Source organism: Drosophila serrata, unplaced genomic scaffold (assembly GCF_035046125.1).
Source record: "Drosophila serrata isolate PLE 108 unplaced genomic scaffold, ASM3504612v1 contig_228, whole genome shotgun sequence".
Lineage (NCBI taxonomy): Eukaryota > Metazoa > Arthropoda > Insecta > Diptera > Drosophilidae > Drosophila > Drosophila serrata.
Genome location: NW_028257126.1, coordinates 1,948,849 through 1,963,936, shown reverse-complemented (window position 1 = coordinate 1,963,936; position 15,088 = coordinate 1,948,849). Strand labels below are relative to the sequence as shown.

The window sequence follows — 15,088 nt, the reverse complement described above, 5'->3', positions numbered from 1 at the left end:
CAATGTATCAGTTTTGTTAAGGACCAAATACTCAGAAAGGCAAACGTTAAAAGAGCGGTGGGATGGTCAAAACTTTCTAATAATTTGTTTTCCTCTCAAGAGAACAATTTGTCTGAGAGCCTACCCATCATCATTTTTTAGTTTGTCTTAGCAATATACTTATTATTCTTCACTGAACATGACTATTTGCTGAAAGGATCTGTAAATACAGAAGTATTATTTTGTGAGAGTCACAACTGGTCAACGTTTATTTCCAACCATCTACAGACGACGAATTGCGTGGGTTAGTGACCCTTTAGAAGCTCCTCTGCGAGAGCTTTGTCACCCAGATTCTGGTCTCCAAAGCTTCAACTGTGCACTTTTTAGCAATCAGCCTAATTGAACGTGCAAACTGAGGGGACATGTCAATTGGAGTGCAGCAAACAGCGAAGAGGAAGTGATGACGATCGTGCCTGCCGGGCCTGCCTTCCTCTTTCTAATTAGATTAGATTAGACAAACCTGATTAGTTTGCTCCGGCGTATTCTGGAGGACAGGGGGAGCATGCCAAGTCGATTCTTTTATTTGCGTTTGCCCTGCCAGTTAAATTTATTTGGAGAGCAAAGCTCGGAGCTGTTCGACCGGTGGGTTGATACCCGTGGGGCCACACCCGTTTTGTTTATTCCGTAGATCGGCAGGCCATTTTCGGTGCACCCCGTAAAAGCGGATAAGCTGTGTTTATTTCGTAAAACCCGAACAATAATTGAACATGCAGAAGCCACATCATGGTTTTTGCTGGATGGTGCTCCTCCTTGGATCGCTCATCGCCACGGTTATATTGGCTTTCAGCTACTGGATGAATTTGCCACGGGAGGTGCACTTTTGGTCAATAATATCGAGGAATTACACCGATTCAGATATTAAGTTTTCAATTCCACCGGTTTCAGTGCCCGAGGAACTCAAGCTGAGGCAACGTCCCCCGTTCATCTACCAGATACTACATTAATAGTCTCGGAGATTATCGTGTATAAGCTATATAATCTTACGCTAGTTTAACAATAAATGTACAGAGAAAATGGTTGTCATCACAGAGCTATTGGTTCAGACGTCCGACTTTTGGTTAAGAGCGGCATAGCCCACGGGGATCTCCTTCATTTCGGTTTGCAGGCAGAGGAACTCTCCGCCTATGCACATTATAGTGCCGGTAATGACGTTGAGCAGCCACCAGGATGCGTTGGCGGGAAACGAACGGTTGTACCACCAGCATATAAGCAAGTGCAGGATGTGGAAGGTGCAGCTATATATTTGGAGACAGAGGGAAAGTTTTGTTTTTTATTAAAAGAGTTTGTGGTAAGAACGAAAGATCAAAGTTGATATATATATATATATATATATCGTCACTTATGAGTTTCTATAAAAGATTTAAGATATAGTGGAACGATTTTAATGTATCTATGGTAATTATTAAGCAGTATATCAGATTTTGAAAAATTTACCGATAAATAAATATATGAACAATCTATTATGTAGTGTGAAAATTACGAATGACAAATAATTTGTATGTCAGCCTTATGATGAATTCGTCCGACATTTAAGATTAAAACCACGTAGATGGAAAATTTGTTATAAAACTACGCGAAAAAACGTATTTGGACTAGTTTGGGTAAACATATAGGCGGATAAAGGGACAGATAAACATAAAAGTTTGTCTCTGATAATGTTCAAGAATATACATTCGAAATGCTACTTTTAGTGCGCTTCAAACTTCTGCCTAGAACTAAAACACCCTTGAACAGAATACAATGCAATAGATCCATTTATAAAGAGCACACCTAAAGTCCAGACATAGCTTGGCCCGTCTTACGATGCACCACAAGGCAGTGGAGGCCAGGAACGCATTCAATACAAAGGCGCAGATAACGAGTCGTCCGCCAATATCATAGATGTGTATTTCCTGGAAGGATTACAGGATATTAAAAGGCTGCAGGGAGCAGATAGTAAGGTGAACTGGCAGCATACATGGTACTCGAACAGGTGATCCAAACTGTAGTTGTCTCCGGACAACTTGTTGGCAACGAACACCAGCAGGCCCAATGTGAAGTAAACGCAAAACTGCATTGACAAGATTTGGGAAATCAGGAGCGTGGGATCCCACTGCGTACTGCGAAACGTTCCGCCCTTCATGGCTAACCTGTCCCTTATTTTAGAAAAAAAGCGACCATAACAAATGAAACTGACTCAACTAGAGATGACACTTGCGATTTTATCGACAGTGTTGCCAATTTGTCCTTTTTTATGACAGATCTGTCCCTATTTTTTGTTCAAAAAAATTTATAAACATCATCTGTTCATCACTTGATTCTATTATTTTGAATTTTATAATTTTATTTATTATTAAGGAACCTCTTAAGAAAACTAGAGTCTGCGACACTAAGGTGCTGTCTATCAAGCATGCAGAGAAACTCTTTATAGATCAATAGATTGAAATAAAGTTGAATTTCAATACGGCAGCATTAGATGAAAAGTGTGAGATAATCAGCAATTTTAGCTAAACTTTGAACTGAGGTTAGTCAATCCTATTTGTTTTTTTAAAAGCAATTTTGGAAGTCATTAATAAAAACTTTCAATCAAATATTTCCAACCCGACGAAACTTTCGGAATGTACTGCATAAATTATATAGGCACGAAAGTAATATCACCTGGTGCCGAAATTTACATTAAAAGATATCTATACTTAGGCTATGAAAAAATATAGATAAAGTGCTCTCCGAAGTAAACTAAAATTTAAGAAAACATATTTGTCCTTTTTTTTTATTAGAAATCTATCCATTTTTTGTCCTTTTTTTTTAACGAATCTGTCTTTTTTTGTGTTGAAGCGCTGCCAACACTGTTATCGATAAGCCGAGCTGAGCAAGATGTTCCATTTAGATGTCAATTTCCTGCTAGTAGGCTCAAAATAGCTTTCATTTAACATCACTTTTTAAATTAAAACTAACGTACAAATAGTCTTTGACTAAAGTACATTTTTGTATATTTTTTTTAGCGAGCCAAACCGCCTTACCCACGCAGTTGTTCTCGATAGGCAACGATCATCATTATGTCGCAGGATCACATGAAGAATGCAATGTTAAAAACATTAAAATTTGTAAGTATGTACTCCATAATTTGGGGCGGATTTTGTAGACATCATCCTGCAGAGTCGGTTGCGTTCGCTTTGCATCGTTACGGCCGGAGCAACAGCCGTAGTGGCTGGTCTGACCGCATACAAAAACCGAGACCAGATGTTCCGCACGTTTGTCATGCCAGTCGTCCGCCTGCTGCCGGCGGAAACCAGCCATCATCTTGCTGTGCTTGCCTGCAAATACCGCCTGTGTCCGGTGTCTCAGTACCAAGACGACATTAACCTGCACACACCGTTTTTTGGCCGGTTGCTCAGCAACCCGATCGGTATAGCGGCCGGCTTTGACAAGAACGCGGAGGCCGTTAGCGGACTGCGCGACTTGGGATTCGGCTTTATCGAGGTTGGGACCGTCACACCTGCGGCCCAGGAGGGTAATCCTAAGCCCAGGGTTTTTCGTTTATCCAATGATCGAGCCATCATTAACCGGTACGGGTTCAACAGCGAGGGACACCAGGCGGTGCTGCAGCGGCTGCGCATGCTCCGCAACAAGGAGGACTTCAACGGCGTAGTGGGGGTCAATCTGGGTCGTAACAAATCCACTATGAGCCCCATTGCCGACTATGTGCAGGGCGTGCGAGTGTTCGGTCCCGTGGCCGATTACCTTGTTATTAACGTGAGCAGCCCGAACACTAAAGGACTGCGCGACATGCAGAGTAAAGGCGTGCTCTTAGAGCTATTGGAGCAGGTGAACGTTGCGCGGTCGAGTCTGGACAAGAACAAGAATGTGCCAATCTTCTTGAAACTCTCGCCAGACCTGTCCATGGACGACATGAAGGACATCGCCTGGGTGATCAAGCGCAAACAGAGCCATGTGGATGGCCTAATTGTGTCCAACACAACGGTTTCCCGTATGAACGTTGAATCCAGCGAACTGGCCTCCCAGGAGGGAGGACTGAGTGGGCCGCCGCTGAAGGCCCGTTCAACAGAGATGATCGCCCAGATGTACGAGCTTACCGGAGGCAAGATTCCTATCATTGGCGTTGGCGGTGTTGCCTCCGGTTACGACGCATACGAGAAAATCGAGGCGGGAGCCTCGTACGTCCAGGTTTACACGGCTCTCGTGTACGAGGGACCGAATCTCGTTGCCGACATAAAAGCGGAACTCTCGTCGCTGATCACCCAGCTCGGCCATAGCAGCGTTCAGGACGTGGTAGGATCCAACTCCAAGTTCTACTTGCCCAAGAAATGAGACAACTGCTGTGTGCGTAGCCCCAAATTCAAAGCGATGTTTTCATTCTTTACGTTTTGTGTACTACTTAGCAGTTTCCAACCTGGACTTAAAATAAATCTAGTTCACGTATCCTAGGCAGTTTCATTAGCCCTCTGGACGGTGAGGACGCGACCCTCCAGGAAGTGCGTGTTTTGGTTGCTGGCGCTGTTGAAGGCGTCTCGCTGGCTGAAAACTACGAAGCCATAGTGCTTTGACAGGCCCAGTTGCCGGTCAAAGACTACCTCCGCGTTGGCGACGTGCCCGTAGCGAGAGAAGTACGTCCGCAGCTCCTTGCTGCTAATTGTCCACGGGAGGTTGCCGACGAATAATTTGTAGCTGCTGCGCACGAATCCGCTGGACATGATTATGTAAATTTGTGGATAAAGCAGTGTTGCCAGTTTAGTTCAGGTTATATCTGGCATATCCCGTCTGTCTGAACACAAAAACTGCGCTATTATTACTTTATATTAATTATTAATAAAACTTGGAATGTTCATAAATTATTAATCCGTTTGCAAACTGAAATTAAAAAGAATTAAAATAAAAAAACTTTATTTATTAACCAATACATTAATTTGATAAATATGTTTTAGGTGTTAAAAATTTGCAAAATTCGAGGCATGTTGGTATTTATTTAAAAATAAAGGTATATTGTATATTTGGTATATTTCTGTGGGAAAGTATAATTAAGCGAATAAATATAAGAAATATAAAAAATGCCTTATTTATACACCAATACATTTAAAAGCTTTAATAAATATAATTTAGGTGTTTAAAAATTTGCAAAATTGGAGGCATGATGGTATTTAAAAATATTTGGTATTTAAAAAAGTTGTTATTTATTAAAAAAAAATTAAATTGTATATTTGGTATATTCCTGTGGGACAGTATAATTGAGTGATTAGGCTGGTCATACTGTTTTGGTTGCGCTATTTATGTAAATGTTTAGCAAAATTGCGAAAAAAAATGCATAAATGTGCGCTCTACCAGTGAAAAAGTAGTTGCGGTGCATCCAGCGGAAAGCCAAGAGTCGTCGGCGAGCGACCGATCGATTTGGCGGACCAAACGCAGCCACAGTCAACGTGTAGTATTCGGGGCGCGGCGCCTGCTGAAAACTGCGGACGGACACGGAGCAGACATCCTTTGGACAAGAACACATCCACACAAAGCTACAGCGACATAGATACTTTTAGGCAGTGACCCCGCATCACATACAATGGCCGAGCGACCGAAAAATTTGTTCGCAAGTGAGTATATCGAAGCATTTGCTTTTCAACGCAGCCGCCCACACATATGCAGGCAGGCAGGAGGTACACATACTCGCCAGCAGTAAACAGTGACGCATATCTGGCGCAACGCAGTGATAAGCCAAAATCAAGACCAGTATCTCTTCCACTCTTTCAGCCGGACCCAGCCGTTCTCGCGATCCCCCGGATCAACTTAGCCTGAACAACCTCAGTATCCGCCATCCGCCCTCGTCCACCTCGTCGACCTCGTCGGGCTCCACATCCTCGGGCTCAAGTTCCTCATCGCAGCATAATAATGTGTCTCGCTGCTTTGGTGCCCAGCAGCCACTACAGCCACCGCCGCCGATGACTGCAGCTCCACTGGCCTCAAGCAGCAGCAGTAATAACAGCTCGGCGGCCGACCGTCATCGCGAGCGGATACGCCAGCAGGCCTGTGGCAAGCTACAGTTTGGCGAGGGTCCTGCCAACACGCATCATTTCACATCGGATGATCTCGAGGACGAGGGAGAAATTGGTCGCGGTGCCTTCGGGGCTGTTAACAAAATGATATTTAAGAAGCTTGACAAGGTAATGGCGGTCAAGCGCATTCGCTCCACCGTAGACGAAAAGGAGCAGAAGCAGCTTCTCATGGATCTCGAGGTGGTCATGAAGTCCAACGAGTGCATCTATATAGTTCAGTTCTATGGGGCGCTCTTCAAGGAGGGCGACTGCTGGATCTGCATGGAGCTTATGGACACATCGCTGGACAAGTTCTACAAGTATATATACGAGAAGCAGCAGCGCCACATACCCGAGTCCATTCTGGCCAAGATCACGGTGGCAACAGTGAACGCTCTCAACTATCTGAAAGAGGAACTAAAAATCATTCATCGGGATGTAAAGCCAAGCAATATCTTGCTTCACCGTCGTGGAGACATTAAACTGTGTGATTTCGGTATTTCGGGTCAGCTGGTTGACTCGATCGCCAAAACTAAGGATGCGGGCTGTAGGCCCTACATGGCGGTAAGCTGATCCCTTAAATCAATTAATTTCATTACTCTATGAACTTCCTGCAGCCCGAACGCATAGATCCGGAGCGGGCCAAGGGCTATGATGTACGCAGCGATGTTTGGTCCTTGGGAATCACTTTAATGGAGGTCGCGACAGGCACATTCCCGTATCGTAAATGGGACTCTGTATTCGAGCAGTTGTGTCAGGTAAGGTCTACAAAAAATTATTCTGCCTATGACGACTCCAATGCAAACAAGTTTACTTAGCTTCTTAATGATAACAATTACACGTTGTATTGGCGGCGTACTACTGCATCTCAGGAGATGCAATTCCTGGCTTTTGTAGAAACATTTATTTGCCTTTTTATAAAAATAATTCCAGCGCTAAAAAATTGTATTTTAAATAATTATTTACATTACCGCTCACTAATATTTAACGTTCTGTACAACTGCTTGATACATAATTTGTCTGGAGAAACCATTTACCTACTGCCCTTGTCTCTTCCACAGGTTGTTCAGGGCGAACCGCCCCGACTTTTAACTTCCTACAATGGCATGGAGTTCTCCAAAGAGTTTGTCGACTTTGTAAACACTTGGTGAGCATTAATAAATAGTGCACGTTGATAGGTCTGTATAATTGTGTTATATTCTCTTCGCAGCCTGATTAAAAAGGAGAGCGATCGACCGAAATACAGCCGGCTGCTGGAGATGCCCTTCATCCGGCGCGGAGAGACAAGTCATACCGATGTGGCTGTGTATGTGGCCGATATACTAGAGTCCATGGAGAAAGACGGAATCACACAGTTCACGGCGAACCAGCAGGCGGAGAGTTAATTACTTTGCGTTAAAAGGGAGCAAGCCATAAATTAACTAAGAATCAGTAAAAAAGAAAAAAGCAAACTAAGTCGAAGCAAAGGAAGGAGAAAATTTAAATTGTTGTATACTTTGTAGCATTTCGTAGAAAACATAGCGCGTATTTTGTTAAACAGAAATACAAAACTAAGCGAAACGTATGTAAAATGATAGAAGGCAAAGTATGTAAAGTTCAAATACCCAAAAAGGCCCTTTGTAATTGAATTTTTTTTTAGTATGTGCGGCTTTGTGCGCATAATTTGCGTTATGATTAAATTTCCATTTATATTTTTTATAGAAGCTGGAGAGCGGTGGAGCGTAGTCAGAGATTTCGCCCAAAGCTTCACCGCAGCCTGCTAATGCTTCTTATGTTCAGCCAAAACAAGCATTTTATAATGTTTTTTAATGATTCCCGACCAATTGGTGATGCATTTTGTGGAGAAAAATAGCACCCACAAGCGAAACTTAAGCAATATTTTAAACAAATAGTTCAAGGTTAACTACCAATACAAACTAACTACAACATTGACACGTGTTTGCGGAGCGTGGGAAATAGTTCAACAAAAACAATTCAATTATACATTATTTATTAAAACGATTTTTGTAATCCTATTAGACTTTTGAATTTGCATACGAAAATGATTGTGAAAAGCTTTAAATAATTGCCAAGCGGCTGAGATGTTTGAATTATAGTAGAAATTATTGCAGGAAAAATGCAACTTAATCCCATAATATGTAATAATTAACCACAAAACCGACACACACTCAGTACACACACACATTTACACCCGTTTTTATGCGTAGTAATAAGTCGTAAGCGGAGCAAAAATATTTAGCAAAAAGTTACAGCTACAAACACAAAAAAAAATGTGAAACTGAAAAATAAAAACAAAATAAATGTATTGTGCCTAAGTATAAACCGAAATGATAGGAGAAACTCAACCAGAGAGAACTAAAACTTAATGTAATCAAAACGCATCTGTCATTTATTATCCTTAGCCTAGCCTTTACACTCCAAGCTTACGTATAGCCGTACCGCCACTTCCTCCCAGCAAAAGTACACATCAAAATAATGGCACCGTCTTTGTTTCCGTCGAAAAAAAACATAAAAAACATTAGCTTACAAAAACGTAAAAAAAGAAGAAAAGACCATGCCAATGTTTTTTTTTTATTAACTTTTTTACGCAAGCGCCAATGTGAAAGCAAAGTTTATTTTGTATACAGATATACATGCATAATATATATATTTGCACAGGTTGCATATAGAATAAGCAAAGCAACCGGGCCCTGCAGCCATAATCTTTTATTTTTCAATTTTCGTTTCGCAAAATAAAATGCTACAGCATGCGGCAGTTGGAGCGGAGTAAATATAGACATACATATATTTTTACTATGCCTAGAAAACATCCTAGTTGCATTAGGGTAGAGTCCTGTATCCTCTTTACCGATGTGTATAGAATTGCGAAAATATTATAAATGGAATACTTGTGAAGCTAGGAAGGTGGATGAGGTAGTCCTAAGACTAAGGCGCAGAACTAAATTCGATACCATATTGCGACACAATTTTATTGATGACAATGTTCTCGGCCTAGTTAACAACATTCCACGTAACAAAACGAATTCGAGGGAGTCCCATGTATCACACTTGTAAGACCTATGTACGTCTCTGATACAATATTAACTAGTGTTGCAGCATGTGGAATGTAATCCCCGAATAACAAGTTGGCAAATCACTTTTAATAAAACAGACGTAGGCTTAACCATATAGAAGTTAAGTCAAGTAATGTCTGGAATAATGCAATCGCGAGTCGTCAATATTTTTGACAATAAAAAAGGTCTATAACTTATTTGTAAAGTAAGAGAACATGGCTAGGCATATGAATGGTGTATATAAATATTTTAGATATACTAAGGACATGTGACTGGCAAATATTTATATACTATTCTACGAGCTAACTGCAAGTCGAGCAAAGTATTATACAGTACTATGTGTATGAGTCCCAAAATCAATCCCCAAAGAAATTGAACACCAACCACCCCAAAGATTGGCTTCCATTGATCCAAAGGTCTTTAAGCCGTATCCTTAAACTCCTAACTAAAGCTAATCAATGACAAAACTGGAAACACAACGTCCACAATATTAATATTTGCAAACTTTTAAACCTAGCTTACACATAAGAGAGTGCAACACTTTTCTGAAGTCTTGGCGGTAGTCCAATGATCGGGATGCTCAGTTTCTAATATATAATGAACCCATTGGTAGTTTTACCAACTTATTAGCCTATTTAAATAACCAAGCCGGCTTGTGTCTCCATCTCGACAAAAATTAAAATAAGACAAGGGTACTAAAACAACAAGAAATTGTATCAGTCATGGAAAATACAAATACGTAAAGAACGATGTATTGTTCAAGAAGATTGAAAGACAAAACACCACAAATGGAAAACTAATTTGTAAAAATATTAATAGCAAATAAAAATTATAATTTAAAAACTCTATCATTGCTAATAGAATTGTTAATGTACTTCTAATTGGGCATTGGCGCCCATGGACACCGATACGCCTACTCAACTGACGCTTCTGTTGACACAATACGTAACCAATTACAAAATCGAAGAAAATTCCCTGACGACAAAGTGGAGCTTCTCTATTAATATCGGGTATGCGGATTATTCAGAATTATCATTTAATAAAATTAAAATAAACGTGAGTACGCCTACCGAATTATTCGTTGGTCTTTGTTTAAAAGCAAATTCACAACCTTCGGTCTATCCCGCTTAAAGTCAGTAGCCTCTTGGAAAGTGTACTTAATTTTACAACACTCAAATTGAAAACATTTATTTGTCAGAGTATTTTGAAATCACTTCTATGCTGGGCCTGGTTTATGTATATTGACTGGCATAATTTTGAAATGTACGCGACTCGCATGGAAATTGCATTTTAAATGAGAATTCCTCACAACGTGGTGGAACATGGAAAGCGCCATATTAAACTGCAAATGCGTAATCCATTGGCGACGTCTCAATACTCAAACATAGAGAGATACAAAGCCCCGTTTTAGTCCGATTTTGAATGCAAACATCAAGAAAAAGTCGGGAAACCAGCAGTCGCTCGCGTAAAGCCGATCTAAAAAGTTGCTTCGAAAGGGCTTGGCTGCAAAAAGTCATTTAATAAATTTGTTTGGATATAGTCTTGGTACTTTTTTGGGATCCACTGACGCATATAGAAAACTGAATGAAGCTATAAGCCGATCAGAGTGTCCTCAGTCATCCTCTGAACAGTGCGCGTGTAGGAATTAAAGTTTTGGCAGCGGATCGAGGCCCTCCAGTTCATCGACATGCTGGCCTGCATTATCCTCATCGGCTGGCTGCTGCTGCTTTGGTTTTACTTCCTGTGGAGTCGCCGGAGGTACTATAGGGCAGCCTGGCAGTTGAGAGGACCCATTGGATGGCCATTTATTGGCATGGGATTACAGATGATGAATCCGGCGAGTAAGCCTTAGGAGGGATATCCCTTGACCAGCTGTTCACTGAACTACTTGCAGCCTTTTTGCAGTACATGGACGGTCTGTCGCGGCAGTTCAAAGCCCCGTTTATATCATGGATGGGAACCGACTGCTTCCTGTACGTCAACGATCCAAGCACCGTGGAGCAAATCTTTAATTCGACGCACTGCACCAATAAAGGCGATCTATACCGATTCATTAGCTCGGCTATAGGTGACGGACTTTTCACGTCCAGTTCGCCCCGTTGGCACAAGCACCGCCGCCTCATTAATCCCGCCTTTGGTCGCCAGGTTCTCAGCAATTTCCTGCCCATCTTCAATGCCGAGGCGGAGGTACTACTGCAGAAACTGGACCTAGAAGGTGTGCAGCATGGCAAGAGGTTGGAGATCTATCAAATTCTCAAGAAAATCGTTTTGGAAGCTGCTTGCCGTGAGTTTGTTATTCGATTCTTTTCTTGATTCATTAACGACAACACTTGCAGAGACCACCATGGGTAGGACAATGAATTTTCAGCACGATGGTTCTATTGCTATTTTTGAAGCTTATAACGGGTAAGTAAAGGTGTTAGGGATCGATACATTGCATTTTTCATATAATATCAACAGGATATTGCTTATAGTGTAAAGTTACATATTCAGTACCTATATTACTTTTACTGAAAAAGTTGTTCTTCGATTTTTATAAAAATTTAATTAAAATACAAAAAAGTATAATTACTTACCGATTCTGCTATGACTATGAGGTTTCTTAGCTAGAGTTCCGAAACATATGTGTATTCTTGTTTTAGAACATGATCTTGTGAAGGCATAAAAGTCTTGATTTATGTGGGTTATCTGACTAAAGTCTGTATTAATGTAACAAATCGGCTGAAAAGTCCCGGGCCTAACATATAAATCGCAATTTTTTTATTGCAGTTAATTTTTTTTTAGTTAATACAATCTTTCATAGGACAGCTGTTAAAATTTCATGATATTCTACTCATTAGTTTGTGAGTTATTATGTTATGAGTGACGCTACTTTTTGTATTTTCAAAAAAATGGATCAAACACAATTTTGTGTTTTGATTTAACACTGATTCTTGATCGGAAAACATACCATTCAAGGAAAGCATTGGCTTGAAAAGTGTTATGGGCACTTCGCTCTATAAAAAAAAACAAAAAAACGTTGGTTTGCTGACTTTAAACGTGGTCTTAGAGACACTGAAGATGTAGAACGCAGTGTACGTCCAAATGAGGAGGTAACACCGGAAAACATCAAAAAAATCCACAAAATCGTTTTGAATGATCAAAAAGTGATGTTGCGTCAGTTAGCTGACATCGTAAAGATATCAAAAGAATTTTTTAGATTTATATTGCATGAGCATTTGACTATGATAAAGCTCTTCTCAAAATGGGTGCCGCGTTTGCTCACATCAAGACCGTGCTCACATCATCACCGTGTCACAAGTCAATCAAAAGAATGGCAAAGACTACATGAATACAACTTCGAATTGCTCCCAAATCCACTATATTCTCAAGATTTGGATCCCAGGGACTACTGGCTGTTCGCAGACCTGAAAAAAATGCTCGCCGGTAAGAAATTTTCCACCAATGAAGAGGATATCACGAAAATGGAGGCCTATTTTGAGGCAAAAGAAAAATCGTTCTACAAAAGTGGTTAAAATGTTAGAGCGGCGCTAGAATGATTGCTTTGTTCTAGATAAAGATTAATTTGATAAATAAAGTAAATTTTAAACCAAAACAAGAAAGGAAGCTAACTTCGGCACGCCGAAGTTTATATACCCTTGCAGATAGAACTTCTATGAATAGGAATCCATACAAATTATTTATATTTGTGTTAAAAAACAATGAAGTAATACCTGCTTTCATTTAATTTACCTATACATATTATATTTGCAGTTTTACAGTCACAGATTTGCATTTTTCCTCTACATCAAACGATCGTTTGTATGGCACCTATATGATTTAGTCGTCCGATTTTCATGAAATTTGACACAAAATTTAAGACTAATATAAAATGGCTATACCTCAAGTTTGATGAAAATCATCTGAAAACTGAAAAGGTTATAAATTTAATTGTATTCATTTCTCGATCGTTTCTATTGGAGCTATATAATATAGTAGTCCGATTTTCATAAAATTTTATGCAAGATTGTAGAGTATAGTAAAATGGCTATATCTCAAATTCTGATCCAATTCTATTGAAAACTGAAAAAGTTAAACATTTTTTTGTAAACATTTTTCGAACATTCCTATGGCAGCTATATGATATAGTCGTCCGATCCGGCTCGTTCCGACATATATACGAGTGAGAGTATATAGAAGGCTAACTACAAAGTTTCATTCAGATACCTTCAAAACTGAGAGACTAGTTTGCGTAGAAACGGACAGACGGACATGGCTAGATCGACTCGGCTGTTGATCCTGATCAAGAATATATATACTTTATATAGTCGGAGGTGCCTCCTTCACTGCGTTGCAAACTTCTGACTGAAATTATAATACCCTGCAAGGGTATAAAAACCGCGTTTTCTATGTTAGGCCCGGGACTTTTCAGCCGATGTGTTATTCTGAGTATCTTGCAGTTTGACTAATGGGAATTTACGAAAAGTTTATATAGGAACATTTTAACACTTCTGTCATCCGTTAACACCACAACTATTTTTTTTGTTAAATACTTAATATTTAATTACGATTTATATCTTTTTAATGAACTTCGGTTGTCTTTTTATCGATACTAATACTTCTTTTTAATTAACACTAAAGGTCTGTGGTTTAATAAATTTATACATTATATTGATTTTATTTAAAGCTTGACTGAAGTGTGTGTCAAACGGATGCTATCGCCCTGGCTTTATCCGGGACTCATCTATCGACGATCCTGGCTCTTTGGGCAGCAGCAAAAGGTGGTTGGCATACTTTTTGGATTTATAGAACAGGTAAGATTTTCGCTTAGTGCCTTGTACCATTATTTTCAAATCTCCTTCTCCGTCAGCTTCTCGAGCCGATTGTCTCGGTGGTGGCTTCTGACGCCAGCCCGGAACAACAGCATTCAGAGACGAGGGGCAATTCCAAGGCTATTTTCATCGAACAAGTGAGGGAGCATGTGGAACGCGGACAGTTGAGTTGGCAGGACGTGAGAGATGAGGCCAATGTGACAATAGCAGCGGTAAGTGATCATGCCAAAGCGATTCTCAGCAGACGTGAATAAAAACTGCGAACAAAATTGCCACAATCTGCAGGTTGAATGTTAATTTACCTCCCTACTCTTAGACTTTCGAAACCACATCGACGGCACTATACTTTACGATTCTCTGTTTGGCCATGCACACGGGCTACCAGGAGAAGCTCCACGAGGAGTTGGTCAGGGAGCTGCCGCCCACTGGCTACGTTTCCCTGGAGCAGCTGCAAAGACTTGACTACACCGAAATGGTGATCAACGAGGCCATGCGATTGTTTGCTCCTGTGCCGATGGTCCTGCGATCGGCGGAACAGGATTTGCAACTGCGACGGGACGACGGCGAGTTTGTGATCCCTCGAGGAACGCAGATCGGGATCGATATTTACAATATGCAGCGCGATGAGCGGGTGTGGGGTCCTCTGGCCCGAACCTATAATCCAGAGGCTCATTTTGGAGCAGACGCTCCACAGAGGCATGCCTTCGCCTTCGTCCCGTTCACGAAGGGATTGCGCATGTGCATTGGCTATCGATATGCCCAGATTCTGATGAAGCTTCTGTTGGCCAAAATATTTTACAGCTATCGCATCAGCACAGAGGCACGGTTGGAGGAGCTTCTGGTGAAGGGAAATATCTCCCTTAAGCTCCAAGATTATCCACTGTGTCAAGTGAGCCGACGATAATTGAGGAGCTAGAGGGGCGGCCAACTTGTTGCTGTAATTTTTCAATTAAAAGTGTCATTTTTGTTGCATTTTCCGTGCGTCGGAAATTGAGTTTTCTTCACTTTTGCTTTAACGAACCGCTTTGGCTGGTCCAAATTGCCAGCTTGCAAATGGTTATAATGGATTTTAGCTTGCACTTGTTCTCATCCCTGCCCACTGGTCTGCAGCATACGATGTGTATAAGTAACTAAATTAATTTATCCCCAAAGATGTCGGAAACATGTGTAA

At 40.8% G+C, this 15,088-nt stretch overlaps 6 protein-coding genes across 9 annotated transcripts; 4 read left to right on the top strand and 2 right to left on the bottom strand.

Annotated features, from left to right (window-relative positions):
- Positions 1-636: 636 nt before the first annotated feature.
- Sys1 (Sys1 golgi trafficking protein) lies at positions 637-2,266 on the bottom strand. Of its 3 annotated transcripts, none has more exons than XR_015271031.1 (4): positions 1,997-2,266; positions 1,810-1,931; positions 1,024-1,274; positions 637-974 (listed from the first exon to the last, which is right to left on the bottom strand). XR_015271031.1 is itself a non-coding variant. In XM_020957456.2 (3 exons), the coding sequence occupies exons 1-3, from the start codon at positions 2,159-2,161 to the stop codon at positions 1,079-1,081; spliced, it is 483 nt and encodes a 160-aa protein (XP_020813115.1). In that variant the 5' UTR covers positions 2,162-2,266; the 3' UTR covers positions 996-1,078. The 3 variants fall into 3 exon arrangements, 1 of the variants encoding a protein (XP_020813115.1); XR_002319906.2 differs by having other exon boundaries at positions 637-964; XM_020957456.2 differs by lacking the exon at positions 637-974 and having other exon boundaries at positions 996-1,274.
- On the top strand, positions 747-1,067 carry LOC110187944 (uncharacterized). The gene has a single exon (XM_020957458.2). The coding sequence runs from the start codon at positions 747-749 to the stop codon at positions 981-983; it is 237 nt and encodes a 78-aa protein (XP_020813117.2). The 3' UTR covers positions 984-1,067.
- Positions 2,267-2,897: 631 nt separating the features above from the next.
- On the top strand, positions 2,898-4,458 carry Dhod (dihydroorotate dehydrogenase 2). Its single transcript, XM_020957440.2, has 2 exons — positions 2,898-3,122; positions 3,175-4,458. Exons 1-2 carry the CDS (start codon positions 3,075-3,077, stop codon positions 4,345-4,347), a joined length of 1,221 nt encoding a protein of 406 aa, XP_020813099.1. The 5' UTR covers positions 2,898-3,074; the 3' UTR covers positions 4,348-4,458.
- SLIRP2 (SRA stem-loop interacting RNA binding protein 2) lies at positions 4,361-4,730 on the bottom strand. The gene has a single exon (XM_020957457.2). The coding sequence runs from the start codon at positions 4,728-4,730 to the stop codon at positions 4,461-4,463; it is 270 nt and encodes an 89-aa protein (XP_020813116.1). The 3' UTR covers positions 4,361-4,460.
- A 235-nt stretch (positions 4,731-4,965) lies between these two features.
- Positions 4,966-9,954, top strand: Mkk4 (dual specificity mitogen-activated protein kinase kinase 4). Its single transcript, XM_086830097.1, has 5 exons — positions 4,966-5,615; positions 5,773-6,617; positions 6,671-6,811; positions 7,115-7,200; positions 7,264-9,954. The coding sequence occupies exons 1-5, from the start codon at positions 5,585-5,587 to the stop codon at positions 7,436-7,438; spliced, it is 1,278 nt and encodes a 425-aa protein (XP_086686223.1). The 5' UTR covers positions 4,966-5,584; the 3' UTR covers positions 7,439-9,954.
- Positions 9,955-10,556: 602 nt separating this feature from the next.
- Positions 10,557-14,907, top strand: Cyp313b1 (Cytochrome P450 313b1). 2 transcript variants are annotated; one of them, XM_086830096.1, is made up of 6 exons: positions 10,557-10,947; positions 11,012-11,390; positions 11,443-11,512; positions 13,773-13,899; positions 13,956-14,129; positions 14,234-14,907. In XM_086830096.1, exons 2-6 carry the CDS (start codon positions 11,015-11,017, stop codon positions 14,819-14,821), a joined length of 1,335 nt encoding a protein of 444 aa, XP_086686222.1. In that variant the 5' UTR covers positions 10,557-10,947; positions 11,012-11,014; the 3' UTR covers positions 14,822-14,907. The 2 variants fall into 2 exon arrangements, with proteins under 2 accessions (XP_086686222.1, XP_020813097.2); XM_020957438.2 differs by having other exon boundaries at positions 10,562-10,947; positions 11,001-11,390.
- The last annotated feature ends 181 nt before the right edge of the window (positions 14,908-15,088 follow it).

Coding starts and splice junctions, on each gene's coding strand:
- Mkk4 (XM_086830097.1), top strand. CDS start 5,585: ATGGCCGAGCGACCGAAAAATTTGTTCGCAA. Junction 6,812..7,114: donor TATTCGAGCAGTTGTGTCAG/GTAAGGTCTACA, acceptor TCTCTTCCACAG/GTTGTTCAGGGCGAACCGCC. Junction 7,201..7,263: donor GTCGACTTTGTAAACACTTG/GTGAGCATTAAT, acceptor TTCTCTTCGCAG/CCTGATTAAAAAGGAGAGCG.
- LOC110187944 (XM_020957458.2), top strand. CDS start 747: ATGCAGAAGCCACATCATGGTTTTTGCTGGATGGTGCTCCTCCTTGGA.
- Cyp313b1 (XM_020957438.2), top strand. CDS start 10,794: ATGCTGGCCTGCATTATCCTCATCGGCTGGCTGCTGCTGCTTTGGTTT. Junction 10,948..11,000: donor ACAGATGATGAATCCGGCGA/GTAAGCCTTAGG, acceptor AACTACTTGCAG/CCTTTTTGCAGTACATGGAC. Junction 14,130..14,233: donor CCAATGTGACAATAGCAGCG/GTAAGTGATCAT, acceptor CCCTACTCTTAG/ACTTTCGAAACCACATCGAC.
- SLIRP2 (XM_020957457.2), bottom strand. CDS start 4,730: ATGTCCAGCGGATTCGTGCGCAGCAGCTACAAATTATTCGTCGGCAAC.
- Sys1 (XM_020957456.2), bottom strand. CDS start 2,161: ATGAAGGGCGGAACGTTTCGCAGTACGCAGTGGGATCCCACGCTCCTG. Junction 1,932..1,996: donor ATCACCTGTTCGAGTACCAT/GTATGCTGCCAG, acceptor TAATCCTTCCAG/GAAATACACATCTATGATAT. Junction 1,275..1,809: donor AAGCTATGTCTGGACTTTAG/GTGTGCTCTTTA, acceptor CCAAATATATAG/CTGCACCTTCCACATCCTGC.
- Dhod (XM_020957440.2), top strand. CDS start 3,075: ATGTCGCAGGATCACATGAAGAATGCAATGTTAAAAACATTAAAATTT. Junction 3,123..3,174: donor TGTTAAAAACATTAAAATTT/GTAAGTATGTAC, acceptor ATCATCCTGCAG/AGTCGGTTGCGTTCGCTTTG.